Source organism: Ovis canadensis, chromosome 4, assembly GCF_042477335.2.
Source record: "Ovis canadensis isolate MfBH-ARS-UI-01 breed Bighorn chromosome 4, ARS-UI_OviCan_v2, whole genome shotgun sequence".
Lineage (NCBI taxonomy): Eukaryota > Metazoa > Chordata > Mammalia > Artiodactyla > Bovidae > Ovis > Ovis canadensis.
Window position 1 is genome coordinate 101,358,435 of NC_091248.1, and position 15,312 is coordinate 101,373,746.

General features: G+C 37.4%; 1 protein-coding gene across 1 annotated transcript in view; it reads left to right on the forward strand.

The window, feature by feature from the left end:
- Positions 1-15,312, forward strand: part of PTPRZ1 (protein tyrosine phosphatase receptor type Z1) — a 207,980-nt gene that overhangs the window by 124,080 nt on the left and 68,588 nt on the right. Inside the window, exons 9-10 of the mRNA XM_069588278.1 lie at positions 9,541-9,725; positions 11,785-11,911. Coding sequence (XP_069444379.1) covers positions 9,541-9,725; positions 11,785-11,911 — 312 coding nt within the window. The remainder of the gene's footprint in view (positions 1-9,540; positions 9,726-11,784; positions 11,912-15,312) is intronic.

Genomic DNA, 15,312 nt, shown 5'->3' on the forward strand with positions numbered 1-15,312 from the left:
AGGAAGATCCCCTGAAGGAGGAAATGCAACCCACTCCAGTATTCTTGCTTAAAAAATTTCATGGACAGAGTAGCCTGGAGAGCTGCAGTCATGGGGTCACAAAAAGTCAGACACGACTGAGTGAGCGAGCACAGCACACACAAGCGGCTCCCACTGCCTTTAGAATAAAATCCAAATTGTTTGTCATTACGTGATAGGTCCTGTCTACTTACTGGCCTCAGTGCTTACTCTTCCCCGGCCAGCTTCCTTCCTTTATCCTGAATTCAGTGAGGTCCCTGAAGAGGGCAGACCACACTCTCCCAGGTGGCACCCAGACACGCTTTTTCCTTCCCATGGCGTGTTCTTCCTTGCAGTCTTCCTTTGTTGCCTCCTCCTCGTCCTTAAGACTCAAGTACATAAACAGTTGCCTCCACCAAGGAGCCGTGTCTGACCCTCCACCCAGCCCTACCAAGCCTGGCAGTGGCCCAAGAAAGGACTGTGCGTTTATGGAAGTGCTGAGCCCATTCAGTTCAGTTCAGTCGCTCAGTCATTTCCGACTCTTCGTGACCCCATGAATCACAGCACTCCAGGCCTCCCTGTCCATCACCAACTCCCGGAGTTCACTAAGACTCAACGTCCATCGAGTCAGTGACGCCATCCAGCCATCTCATCCTCTGTTGTCCATAGGATACCAGATAAACGATGCTCTTCTGGAGGTGCACAGTGTGCCAGGAGCTCCTACACTCTGTGCATCCAGACTTCCCAGCAGGTGCTGCGGTATGATATTGTCTGTTTACTTATCTGTCCCCACCACCACCCTCTGAAAGAAGTAACGAAGTCTTTTATCACTTTGCCTCCATTGCTGGGCAAGAGTAAAGCTCTCATTCATCAGCTAGTCACAAAATGAAGGAATTGAATTGTGTATAATAAAAGTATGGCAGGATATAGCTTGATGGGTGCTTCTTGCGTAAACCCATATGAATGGATTTAGTGTAGAATATTGGTTTTTCTTTTTTTTTGAATTAAAAAATGTTGGCCACACCACATGGCATGTGGGATCTCATTTCCCTGACCAGGGATCAAACTTGCATCCCCTTCCTTGGAAAACTCAGTGTCTTAACCACTGGACCACCAGGGAAGTCCCCGTTTTCACAGTTAAGTGATTATGACTAAAAGTAATCATAACAAAAGCAGTAATGGCTAACATATATCAAATGAACCAGTGTGTTCAACCAGGCATTAGGCTTGTTTTTCTCATTTTATAGTTTGGGAAGCTGATATTAACTGGTTCACCCAAGTTCACAGAACTGTAAAAGGTTGGAGTGAGTATTTGTACCCTGGTCTTCCCAATTCTGAAGACTTCCAAAGCTCTCTCCACTATGCTTTATATTTATAAGGGAACATAATTTATCCTTGCATAACTTTTTAGTAAAACCTGATGACTTTAATAACAAAAGTTTTTTAAAAACTTAGTATTGGCTTTTTACAAAAACTAGAACTATGATTGAATTCTTGCAACGAGTATTTGCATTCAACAAGCTCTTAATTCCCATGTGCATATTCCTATGATTTTTTTTCCTTAATGATACAGTATTGCCCTTTTACTTTCTTGAACTGAATTTGAAAATAAGAATTGAGGGTTGCATTTATGTTCAGGATTTAATCTTTATTAAATTTAATCTGAAAGTATGTTTTTATTACATGAACATTGTAAAAAAGGAAAAAATAGATAAGCACACAGAAGAAAATAAAAATCCCCTATAATATTATTACCCAGAGATAACTGCTATGAGAATTTTGGGGAATATCTTTCTAGCCTTTCTCTTAAGTTAAAAATATATTATTATGTCTCACAAAAATGAGGCTGTATCATACTTCTCTGTTTTTTTATTTTGCATTACTGCATTATATCAGTGTATCATTAATACCATTCTTAATTTTATGTATAGTATCATCATAGCAATTTATTAAATTTGTCACCCAGCTTGGGACTTTCAGATTATACATATTTATTTTGCTATTTTAAATATATAATGTCCTCATTTTGAGCAAGAGAGAAGGAAAACGTGTCATGAAAATTGTTAGAATCCTACAATTGGTAAATGCATGGTAGAAAAATATATTTTGCAAAATATATCACAAGTAATTGCAAAAGCCATGTGAGGTCTGCATATCCATGTAAACTTCTTGAGGGGAGAGATCAAGCCTTATTTGCTTTTTTGCATTCATTGGAAAACTCAGTAAACATTTGTGAATGAATGAGTATTTTACCAGAACTCAGTCCTCTGTTTTTGCATTTTTACATAGCATTGCTATTTATTAAAAGGCATGCACTTTGGGCATCATGGAATGGGTGCTGGCTCTTCTAAGAATCACAGAATTTAGTAGAACCATTTGATCTTGAAGGATTAGTAAAGATTGTCTTTTAGTTAATGAGAAATATATGTCAGTAACCACACAAACAGGAGGTGATGTCCAGCTTTGTCCCCTGCCTTCCTGGAACCAATACCTGCCCACTGCCCTCTCCTCCCACTAGCAAGACTCTCCCCCTAGAAGCCGGGGCCTCCTGAAGTACAGTGGGAAGGAGCGGGGGCTTTAAAGCCCAGTCAACTTTTGGTTTCAAACCCCAGTGCAAATACTTATTAGTTACATAAATATGGTCTAGTTATTTAATTTTTTTAAGCCTCATTCTCTTCACTGATAAAATGAGTTTAAAATGCCCACCTTGGGATTCCCTGGCTGTGCTGTGATTAAGACTTCATGCTTCCACTGCAGGGGGCACGAGTGCAGTAGCTGGTCAAGGAGCTAAAATCCCACAGGCCACAAGACATGGCCAAAATACATATATATTTTTTAATTTTTTAAAATGGCCACCTTGTAGGGTTGTTGTGAGGTTTAAATAAGTTAAAGTTTGCAAGGCAGTCCAGTCCCTTGAACATAATATACTCCAGATCTGTAGCTTCTATTAATACAGTGTGTGTGTGTGTGTGTGTATACTATTGTATACTCCAGACTTATAGCTTCTATTAATACAGTGTGTGTGTGTTTGTGTATGTACTCTTGTATATGTGTGTGTGCGTGCAGCTGTATATTTGTATATAGAGACGGAGGGCAAGCTATCACAAGTATAGGGTGCTATCCAAGTTTTCCATGTTTAAGGTTTTTATTTGTTAAGTAGAGTTACAAATGCACTTTTAATCTCATTTGCTAGCATTGTAATACACATAATGCAAACTGTAAAAAAACTATAAAATATGAAATGATTTTCAAGAAAGGGTAGCATGAAAAGTGTGTCTTCATAGCTTAATGTTGTATTTGAGCTATGACAAATTTTCTGTAATTTCCTGAGAAAATGTCACGATGAATTATGCATCAGGAGACCCACCTTCCTGAGAAGGTCAGTAGTTGTAAATAGCATTCATTAAGGTCACATGTACATTAACTGTGCTCTAACTATATATAGAAAAGTACAGGAAGATTATTTACTTCTTGGAAGATTGTATGTTATGAATTGAATGGTTGACAAAGTTACTGTGTATTCCTAAAGAAGACTGACTGATTGAGGTACAATTTGAAAGACTTTTTTTTTTTTTTGGTTACTTATCTAAAGGGAATGGCATGTAATCATTGAAAAGTACAAAGCAATAACAGATCATTTTTAGTTATTCTCTTTAGCATTTGTGGCAATCTTTACATTAGTTTTGTTAACATCTGCTACTCCCTGAAGGGAGATCACAACCTTAATATCGATTGTCTTCTGAGTCCGTTACTCTTCAGGTTCTTCTCACAGTAGTCATTACATTACCTGTCTCGATAATTTTTAAAATGAGACTCATAAACCCCAAGCAAGAAGGTGGTGGATTTACTAGTGTGAATTCATGGAAGTACTTTGCCATGGGCTGTGTCCACCTGTACCAAACCTCAAAGACAATGGGAAATACTGGGTAAAAACCTAGTGACATTTTCTCTGCCACTCCCTCAAAATCATCACCCCATCTTTTCACCTCCCTCTTCATTTTTATTCATGATCCATGGAGCTAAGACTGCACCTTCTCCCCCAGGGCATGTGTCCCTTTCCCAAGGGGGCATGTAGAGCAGCAGGGACAGAAGGGACTGTCTGTCTCCCCTGGACCATCTGCACCAGCTTAATGATGAGCTCATCACGAGACTTGCCACAGTGAAAGTTGTCATGTTCTCCTCCTTTGTGCTTTTCTTCACTTATTTCCTTTTCTTTTCCTACCTTTTTTTCTTGTTTCCTCGTGACACTCAGTGCCTTGCCTATTAATCTTATGGGACTTGCAAGACGTGGACATTCCTGTGTAGGAGGTGTTCACTCTTCATATCCATTCATTTAAGTAATGAGAAGGTGGAGGACTTTGTGAGCTATGTTTATGAAGTTTTTATAATTTCTAGTGGGTAAAAACCTATACTTTTGAAAAGCACAACCTAATTTGGCTAAATGACAGAATTTTTTTTTTACAGTTTATTTTGCATTCCTCTGTAAATGGCATCTAGGATTTGGAAACTAAAAGCACCCATTACATTTAATGGCTTACTAAATTTAAGGGTGAGAGGCTATCCTAGAAATGAGTTTCCTGAAGGCAAAGATGGTACCTCCTTTATTTGTATGTCCAAGAGTGCCTAGAGCCAAGCAGATGAGAAGTCAATGTTAAAAACAAGTTTTTAATTAAGAACCTCTCATTCTTTATATGTGAGGATCCTTTGCACTTGTGCTGAGTGCTGTCATGTCCAACTCTTTGAGGCCCCATGGACTGTAGCCTGCCAGCCTCCTCTGTCCATTGAGTTTTCCAGGCAAGAATATTTGAGTGGGTTGTCATGCCCTCCTCCAGGAGATGGTCTGGACCCTGGGATTGAACCCCCATCTCTTGTGTCTCCTGTATTGGCAGGCAGATTCTTTACTGCTAGTGCCATCTGGTTTGCACTTATACTAAAGTATTGCTTGTATTCTGTGCAACTTGACAAGGACCCCAGCTTTGTCACAGCTTGGCTCATAGCCTTGAGCTTGCAGGAACCAGATTCTCCTTGGTCAGTGTTCTTTAAAGAATCAGTGACTATGATACAAGTCACATGTAGCTCGTAGAAAGGAATCAGGGCATGTGATTCTCTCCTAAAGAAGGAAATGGGACCTCAACATAGTTCTGGTAGTAGGTTTATTTGCTCAGTTGTGTCTGACTTTTGTGACCCCACGGACTGTAGCCCACCAGGATCCTCTGTCCATGGGATTCTCCAGGCAAGAATACTGGAGTAGGTTGCCATTTCCTTCTCCACAACATAGTACTGAGCTCCCTATAATCAATGAAATTATATTTTGTTACTTTCTTATTATGTAGCTTGTAACTGGTGTCAGTACATGTTGATCTGGAAAGCCTGTCTTGATTTTTCAATCTAGAAATATGCTTTATAAAATGTATGCCCTTCTAATAAGATAAACTAATTTTAATATGAAGAACAAGGGAAGCTTGGAAAAATTAGTGAAAATTAATAACTTACTCTGTAGTCAGTTTTATGTTTGAAACATTACCCAGTTTTATGTCTGAACAGCAAGTGGTGAATTAGCAAGATTGTTATTTAGGAGATAGGTAGGATGTCCTACCTTAGAAAAGTAACCCGTTGGCAAGGTCATAGACTATATATAGAAGTACTAGTCTTTCTCTTGAATACATTCTAAAGTATATAGTTTTTTCTAGAAAATTCTGTATTTTAGCATCTAAAAGATAAGCTTCAGCTATAGCTTATAATGTGTTACTAAGCTATGATTATCAATAAACAAAAGGAGTGTTTAAAAATAAGCTTTTAATTACAATATACATTTGAACTATTAAATTCAGTTCACTTCAGTTCAGTTGCTCAGTTGTGTTCGACTCTTTGCGACCCCATAAATTGCAGCACACCAACTCCCGAAGTTCACTCAAACTCATGTCCATTGAGTCGGTAATGCCATCCAGCCATCTCATCCTCTGTGGTCCCCTTCTCCTCCTGCCCCCAATCCCTCCCAGTATCAGAGTCTTTTCCAATGAGTCAACTCTTTGCATGAGGTGGCCAAAGTACTGGAGTTTCAGCTTTAGCATCAGTCCTTCCAAAGAACACCCAGGACTGATCTCCTTTAGAATGGACTGGTTGGATCTCGTTGCAGTCCAAGGGACTCTCAAGAGTCTTCTCCAACACCACAGTTCAAAAGTGTCAATTCTTCGGCACTCAGCCTTCTTCACAGTCCAACTCTCACATCCATACATGACCACTGGAAAAACCATAGCCTTGACTAGATGGACCTTTTTTAGCAAAGTAATGTCTCTGCTTTTGAATATGCTATTTAGGTTGGTCATAATTTTCCTCCCAAAGAAAGTTTTAATTTCATGGCTGCAATCACCATCTACAGTGATTTTGGAGGCCGCCAAAATAAAATCTGACACTGTTTCCACTGTTTCCCCATCTATTTGCCATGAAGTGATGGGACCAGATGCCATTATCTTAGTTTTCTGAATGTTGAGCTTTAAGCCAACTTTTTCACTCTCCTCTTTCACTTTCAACAAGAGGCTTTTAAGTTCCTCTTCACTTTCTGCCATAAGGGTGGTATCATCGGCATATCTGAGGTTATTGATATTTCTCCCGGCAATCTTGATTCCAGCTTGTGCTTCATCCAGTCCAGCATTTCTCATGATGTACTCTGCATATAAGTTAAATAAGCAGCGTGACAATATACAGCCTTGACATACTCCTTTTCCTATTTGGAACCAGTCTGTTGTTACTAACAAGCTTTTACAGATATATAAAGAAGTAAGTAAATGAATTAAATCCTGGTGGCAAAGAAATGTGAATTTTTTTTTAGAGTCCTATTTTATATTAATACTGATTCTTAGAATTTGAAATACCTGCTGATTTCTAATATTAAGGGGAGATAAACACAGACACCTGATCAAAATTCCTTGCACTATTGAGGAAGCAGTCCTTTGTGTATTTTGAAGTCAGTAATTTTGTATTTTTCTCCAACTTTCATGTTTTGTGTGCGTGTATAAAACTTCCATGCATTTTATGATAGTTTCATCTTTGAGGAAAAGAGAGTTCACTTTAAATTATTCTCACTCTATGCAAAGTGGAGTTGACTTTTGAACAAAATCCACAAATGATATTATCCAAAATCACTTTCAGCCTTTTAAAAACAGACGAGGTTCATCAGAAGCAGACCAAGGCAGTCTTGTGTCTCTAATGGTAAGTTACCTGACCGCCTCACTTTTGAGATGATGTGATGCTCTTCTGCCATCTGGTGGACATTTGTAGAAGTGTCACTAGATAGAGGAATGATGATGCAGTCTAGTCCTAAATAGGAACACATTTTCTTATTCTGAATTCATGTTTTTTGATAATGAAAGAATTGTTCTCTTATTTCCAAAGGAACACTGCACCCTGTATCCCTGATAAACAAATAACACTATAATTTTAACAGTGAAAAGTTCTGTCTCTAACTCATATAAAGTTATTCCTCTATTGATTTAAAGCATATATGTGTATATGTATTTATATTGCTCTGACTCATTGGTATACCACTGCTAGCATAGCATACATATGCTAAAATGTCTGTTATTGAATACTGTATATAAAATGTTTCCATTTATAAGGTCAGTTGGTAGTTTTAGGTGCCCTCCTGTGTTCATGAGGAAAACTACAGCCCAGTAAAGATAAAACAAGGCTTTTTGGTTACATTCTCAGGGTGCTGCTTGCATGAGTCCTAGAAATAGTTTTGGTAGTGGTGATGATTGGTTGACTTCAGTGGACTGCGTGGTCTCGTGCGGTGACTTTGTAACTTCAGGGATACCTTTAAAGCAAAGCCTGGATTCTGTGAGCATAGTGATTACTGTTTGACTTTGGAGACCTTTCTCTCCCTCTCTTCCCCCACTCTTCCAGCCTGGAAGATATTATATTTATTACTGTGCTTCATTAGCATGATATCATGCATTTTTAATTTTTTTTCTTCACAACTAGTTCAGAGGATCACATTATGAATGTATTTCAGAAAGTATCAGAGTGCTCTTTCTGATGGGACTGCATTTTTGCCATGAGTTCCAGCACAGGCTTCAGTTCATTTTAAGAAGTCCCCAAACGAGTTTCAAAATATTTTTTCAGCTGAGACAGACATATCTTATAATTCTCTGGAATTAATTGCTTAATCTATTTATGAGGCCAAAGTGGGACTTCTTTGTCAGCAAAAATATTGAAATAATAGTTTCAGTTGTTCTCCTATGGTTTTCTGTGATAGGGAATTTTTAATGATTTCAAAGATTTACAAACAAGACCATCTTTTAGTTTTGAAATTCTCCTCATATGAGCTAAGCATATTTGTCAGTGCCAAATAAGAATAATAAAAATACCACACACTTGAAGATATCCTTTGTTTATTTCTGAAAATGAATTTGTATTCCCCCTATATTCAAGACAGTTTTCTATGCAATATAGAAATTTAAAAAAAAAAACCCTCTGGTTATTATGCTTATAATCTACTCGCAGAATAAAGATCGGCTTTCCAGGTGGTGCTAATGGTAAAAAACCTGCCTGCCAATGCAGGAATCATAAGAGATGTGCGTTCAATCCCTGGGTTGGGAAGATCCCCTGGAGAAGGGCATGGCGACCCACTCCAGTATTCTTGCCTGGAGAATCCCATGGACAGAGGAGCCTCGCAGGCTACAGTCATAGGGTCACAAGGAGTTAGACACGACTGAAGCAACTTAGCATGCACACACAGAGGAGCAAAGACTTGTTCAGAAAAGAAAAATATAAGAGAACATACAATTAATGCAATAATCGTGGTAAAACAAGACAGACAATTGAAAATGACAGATATCAATCCAGCAGAGGTCAGAGTGTGCATAACAGAAAATACTGCACTTGGTGAAGACATTCTTTGAAGGTCAGACTTGAACAGAGGTAGGAGATGTTGATTGAAAAAAAATGCACAAGCTAGAAGTCGAGAGTTATGGATTATTTGGTGAACATTCTGAGGGCTTAAACCTTGGGAGACAGGACTCTCAGATCACATTGAGGGGCTGTTCTAAAGAAGCAAGGGGGGAATCAGGATATGTAGGAGTTTTTGCATCAAAGACTACATAGTAGGAACACCAAAAGATTACTGTTAATTAGAGAAAACCAGAACTCTCAAGGAAGTTAGCACTTTTCTGTGTATGTGAAAGTTCAAGAGTCTGGTCTCACTGAAACTGCTCCTTGGGTATAGGCCTCAGCTACCTGGGACCAGTTTCCTGTTTTCTCATCCTGAGTTTCCTCAGGGTACACCATTAGGGAGGCTCTAATGTGATGGCTTGATGGTTGCAACATCCTTTGTTTACTAGGAAGGCAAACTTTTTCATTCACAGTGGGGAATGGGGAAGTATTTCAGATACAGGAAATGGCGTGAACAAAAGAGCCACAGTGGGAAGGTGTAACTTTTCAACCTCTATGAAAATACAACAAAAATGTTCATAGAATATGTTTCACTTGTTAAGATTCTAGAGGGTGACAGTTGTGTCAATAACTGTACTTTTTTTTCCTCTGAAGTTTGTAGTTCAGAACCAGAAAATGTTCAAGCTGACCCAGAGAATTATACTAGCCTTCTTGTTACGTGGGAGAGACCTCGAGTAGTTTATGATACCATGATCGAGAAGTTTGCCGTTCTGTACCAGCAGTTGGAGGGAGAAGACCAAACCAAGCATGAGTTTTTGACAGATGGCTATCAAGATTTGGTAACTATAAGATCAATTGTTTCATGTATTGATAGCATTGTAGTCATTGTGGTTTAATATCTAGGATAAGAACTTACAAATGATTGTATACTGTTGCCTTTGATGGCTTTAGGCTTTGTATGAGATCTCTAGCGGGGAGATAGGGATGCAGAAGCTATATTTAATTATTCAAAATTTACAGTGATTAATACTAGTGAAGTGAAAATGTAGTCGCTCAGTCATGTCTGACTTTTTGCGAATCCATGGACTATAGCCTGCCAGACTCCTCTGTCCATGGAATTCTCAAGGCAAGAATACTGGAGTGGGTAGCCATACCCTTCTCCAGGGAATCTTCTCAACCCAAGGATCAAATGTACATCTCCTGCATTGCAGGCAGATTATTTACCATCCAAGCCACCAGGCAAGCCCTAGGTTCTTACTACTATTTTTAATTACATGGAGACTACAACTTCGCCAATAATAACTTTCAGAAGACTTAGAGCTAGATATCATCTAGTATAGCCTTTCTTTACAAAGAAAAGTACTCAAAGAACAGTCAAATACTTTGTACTTTCACAGTTGAATGTGAGGGTTGGACCATAAAGAAGGCTGAGTGCCAAAGAATTAATGCTTCCGAATTGTGGTGCTGGAAAAGGCTCTTGAGAGCCTCTTGGACAGCAAGGAGATCAAACCAATCAATCCTCAGGAAATCAATCCTGAATATTCATTGGAAGGACTGCTGCTGAAGCTGAAACTCCAATACTTTGGCCACCCGTTCTGAAGAGCCAACTCATTGGAAAAGACCCTGATGCTGGGAAAGATTGAGGGCAGGAGGAGAAGGGGACGACAGAGGATGAGATGGTTGGATAGTATCGCTGACTCCATGGACATGAGTTTGAGCAAGCCCTAGGAGATAGTGAAGGATAGGGAAGCCTGCTGTGCTGCAGTCCATGGGGTCGCAGAGTCGGACACGACTTAGCGACAGAACGACAACTTCCCGTTAGGGAGGGAATTGGGTCTAGAATATTCAGTGCTGTGATACAGCTGTCTGTTGTTTCCTCATCGTACTGTATCAGCACAAGGGAAATAGAGTAGAAAATAGTGTAGGTCTTGAAAGTCCTTTTCTTTGATTCAAATTCCCAAGTAACAAATGTGAAGTCAATTGAGACAGAACTTTTGGGACACGAGGCAGGTAATCCTTGGGAAATGATGCATGTCTTCTTCCTCTCCACCCATGACAAGAATTAAAGAAAATAAAGAACAGATTCTGAGCATCTCAGTATTAACTTTTCCTTGGCACTTGTGGTGTAATTGAAAAAATCCCATCTGGGTGTGGCTTAGGGAAGCCCCCAGTGCAGGTCCAAGACACTGAACTCTGAATACAGACAGCAGGAGTCCCTTAAGCCCTAGGAACCTGCATCTAAACAAAAACTGGTGTGGGATATCATATAAACAAAATGAGATTTGTAACAACTTTTTAATTTAGATGTCTAGAACAAACACTGTGAATTGAGAAATTTGTAAGTGGAATTTATGAGATATACTATTTTTCATTTCAGCCTGGTGGGCTGCCGTCTATGGGGTCGCACAGAGTCAGACATGACTGAAGCGACTTAGTAGTAGTAGTAGTAGTAGTAGTAGTAGTAATGATGTGAAGAAGGTAATAATTCTATTATTGTCTGGTTTACATATTGTTAAGAAAAAGAAAGAAATTAGTGTTTCACATTTTGCTTCTTATAAATGCTACATGCTTGTCTAAAATAGTAATCTACACTTTTGGCTACTCATTTATGAATTTCATGAGTTTGAGTTAAAAAATGAAATTTTCAGAAACTAAATCTGATTTTTACAGAGCAAAAAAATAAATAAATAAATGAAAGCATAGTTTACCAGTATCTTCCTAACTCACAAATATCACAAGCTCAGCCTGATAACATTGTGTAAAATTTTTTCTTAGGTTAATAAAATATAAAATTTTTTATTGACAAATGAGAAAATGTTTTCTAAGAAGAGCTGTCTAGTATGTTAACACTCCTCTGAGAATGACAAATTTGTATAGTTATTGCCATCTTTCTTTTAGGGTGCTATTCTTAATAATTTACTACCCAATATGAGTTATGTTCTTCAAATAGTAGCCATATGCGCTAATGGCTTATATGGAAAATACAGTGACCAGCTGATTGTGGACATGCCTTCTGATGACCCTGGTAAGTGTCCCTCTGATACGCCTTATTAAATAAAGGAGGCTAGTTTAATTTCTGAATGCATTGGTGCTTTCTCTCTGACTTCATGTTCTTTGTCCAAAAGGCAAAGTGATTTCTTTTTTAGTCTGAATTATCAGGTAATTTTGTAAAGCGCAGAGCTCCTTTTTCATTTTCATTCAGCAGATATGGTATAGCATAATAAGTGAATTTATTCTTAATACTGAAGTTTTCTGTTTGTGAAATAAGAACTGCCAAACCTATTGTAGTGTCTATAGTGGTCGTCAAATGAAAATAGCTAAGAAAATATAAAGACTTTGATTTTGAATAATGAAAAGTTTGTTTCATTTGTGTTTATTTCCTCCCCCTTTCAGCCCCCAAAGTATTTAGTAAGTATGTACATGATTCAAGGATCATGTGAGGTACTTTGAAATACTTATACAAAGCATCTCAGAAGTTTATCTTAGATATTTTCATCTATCTTTTATAAATTGTGGTGAGGGGGATCTTTCTTCTTAGGTTTGCCAGTTTTATTCTGTAAAAACAAGCAAAAACTTGTTTCTAATTGTATTTTATTTGCATGCATCTTCTCTAAGTGTTACAGGAAAATCTTTGATCTCAAACCATATGCAATAATTGAAGAAAGTGCTGCCTATCATAATTGGACAATTTACAAGTGTACATAACTAAAGTCTTTCTTTTGTTAGTATAAGCAATTTTAAAGTAATAAATGGAATTCTATAGTACATATACATGTATATGCATATATACATACATATATATGCATGCTCATAAATGTATACAAACACACACACATACATTAATGTAAATAATCTTTGGTCATCCCTTTTATGAGGCTACTCTCTGAAATTTTCACAGGTTTTTAATAGCAGTGGTTACAAGTAATATTAAGTGGAGCATGTTTTATGTTTATGTATAAAAGGAAAGCTGATGTTTGTTGATTTTCCTTTGTGGTCTGTGTGCCATAGCAGGGTTTTAATCTATTATAAACTTGTTCGTAACATCATAGTTCTTAACTAGTTGAGTATTTAAGTTAAAGAATTTAACAGAACATTAGATGTTCAATTCTGGATCCTTCCAAGCCACAGGCCATAAAACTTGCCAAAGTATTTCCCAACTTAGAACATTTACAGCTAATGAAAATTACTGCTCTCATGATGGGCTTCCCTGGTGGTTCAGATGGTAAAAAATCCGCCTGCAATGCAGAAGACCTGGGTTCAATCCCTGGGTTAGGAAGATCCCCTGGAGGAGGGCATGGTAACCCACTCTAGCATTCTTGCCTGGAGAGTCCCCGTGGACAGAACAGCCTGGTGGACTACCATCCATGGGGTTGCAAAGAGTCAGACATGACTGAGCAACTAAGCACTCTTATAATGGCAGTATCATTATTTAAAAATAATATTATGAGCTGCCTCATGTCCTAGGTATAACCATCTTTCCTACTCTTCTTATTTAGCATTGTTTTGCAAAATCAGATTATTTTTAAATGGAATGTGAGCTCTGTTATTGAAAGGTGAGTATCAAATTAACTGACCATGGTTTCAGCTATACCATATGATGCTTTTCCATTGAATGTCATCCCTCACTGAAGTCCCACATATTGATCCATTCCAAAAATGATATCTTTAGCAGTGTACCATTGACTATGTTGGCCAATATCACATGTGAATTAACTACATATGGTATATAAAAATCCCTTCTAGTCCTATTGTGTATTTTAGGTGATGAATTATATTAAAACCATTCATTTAATTTTACTGTCTTGGTTTAATTATACCACTCTAATTTCTGAACATAGTACAATTTTCCAGTCAAAAAAATAATTTTAGCTATTTATGTTTTGCATTTTCTAACTCTCCCTTAAGAAAGGAATGGCAACCCACTCCAGTATTCTTGCCTGAAGAATTCCATGGACAGAAGAGCCTGGTGGGCTATAGTCCATGGGGTTGCAAAGAGTCTGACATGACTGAACAACTAACACTTCTAACTCTAGCCACTACACTAAAAGTTTAGACTTTTTGAATTTTTTCTTCCTTATTTTTAAGAAAGAAGCTTATTGCATATGGAAAAACAGATCAAATGTCTATTATCTATAGATATAATTTCTGAGTGATCCTTTTAGAATGAATCTATATTGACACAAAATACAAAGTTCTTGTATCATTTGTAGCACTTTCACATTTGTACAAAATCAAAAGTATTATAACTTAATTTCTATTTATTCAAAGGATTGGAACACCATTGAACTAATGAGATGCTAGCTTGGACACATCACTTAATCTCCATGGATGTCTTAGGGCCTTAGAACATTTTGTATATTAATATGTTTTAGTAAAAGGTGGTATTTGATTTGATATTCTGGTATGATATTACTCTTAAAAATCAAGGGTTAAAATTAAGTTTATCCCTTAATTATTCCAGAAAGTTCTTGTTGAAGACCAATTTATGCAAAGTTTCAGCTCTTCCTATTATTATAAGGAAAATATTGGTTCTCTCCAGAACTCATTCTTTCTGATCAGGAAGACTACAATGGCATTTCAGTCCATATATTTTTAATCCATTATTGAAATTATGTTATCTTAAATATTGTTTCTGTAGTAAATACATAGCAGTAAAAGTCTTGACAGCAGTACTGTCTTGTGGTTCAGTGTGATGGTTCCTTCAAGATTTCTAAATTTTACGATTTATGTGGCTAATATAGATGTAAGTGTCTCTTGAGTTTGCTGTTTATTTCATGGGTTTTACTAGTACCATTTCATCCTATTAATCATGTTGTTTCATTACCTAATGTTGTAATGTACCTTATTGACTTATTCTATTATTATTTTGGATAAGCTGTTTTCTAAAGACTGTACTATTTGTTGCTTCTGTTAAAAAGGAATGACAGAGGTGATGTATAATTGCCCTCATCCTTTCAGTCACAGATTTTAAATATTCTAATCAATATCTGTGAAGTAAAACTCAATCTTCCAAATTGTGCATTTAAATTTGGATAATTTGATTAATTTATTGCTTGTGCATTTTAATTACATTTGTTGTGTACAGCAGCATCACCATAGATATTATAAATTGCTATTTTAAAATTAATGCATAAACTCATGTTCAGAAAAGAATTTAAACCTTTTCAAGGTTAAACTAAAGTGGATATTCTTTTAAAAATTTTTTTCATTTGGTTGTAGTTATAATTATGCTTATTTCTATAATATACATCTAATTATTATATAGTTGTCAATTCAGGTCAGTCGCTCAGTCGTGTCCAACTCTGCAACCCCATGAATCGCAGCACGCCAGGCCTCCCTGTCCATCACCAACTGCCGGAGTTTACCCAAACTCATCTCCATCGGTGATGCCATCCAGCCATCTCATCCTCTGTCATCCCCTTCTCC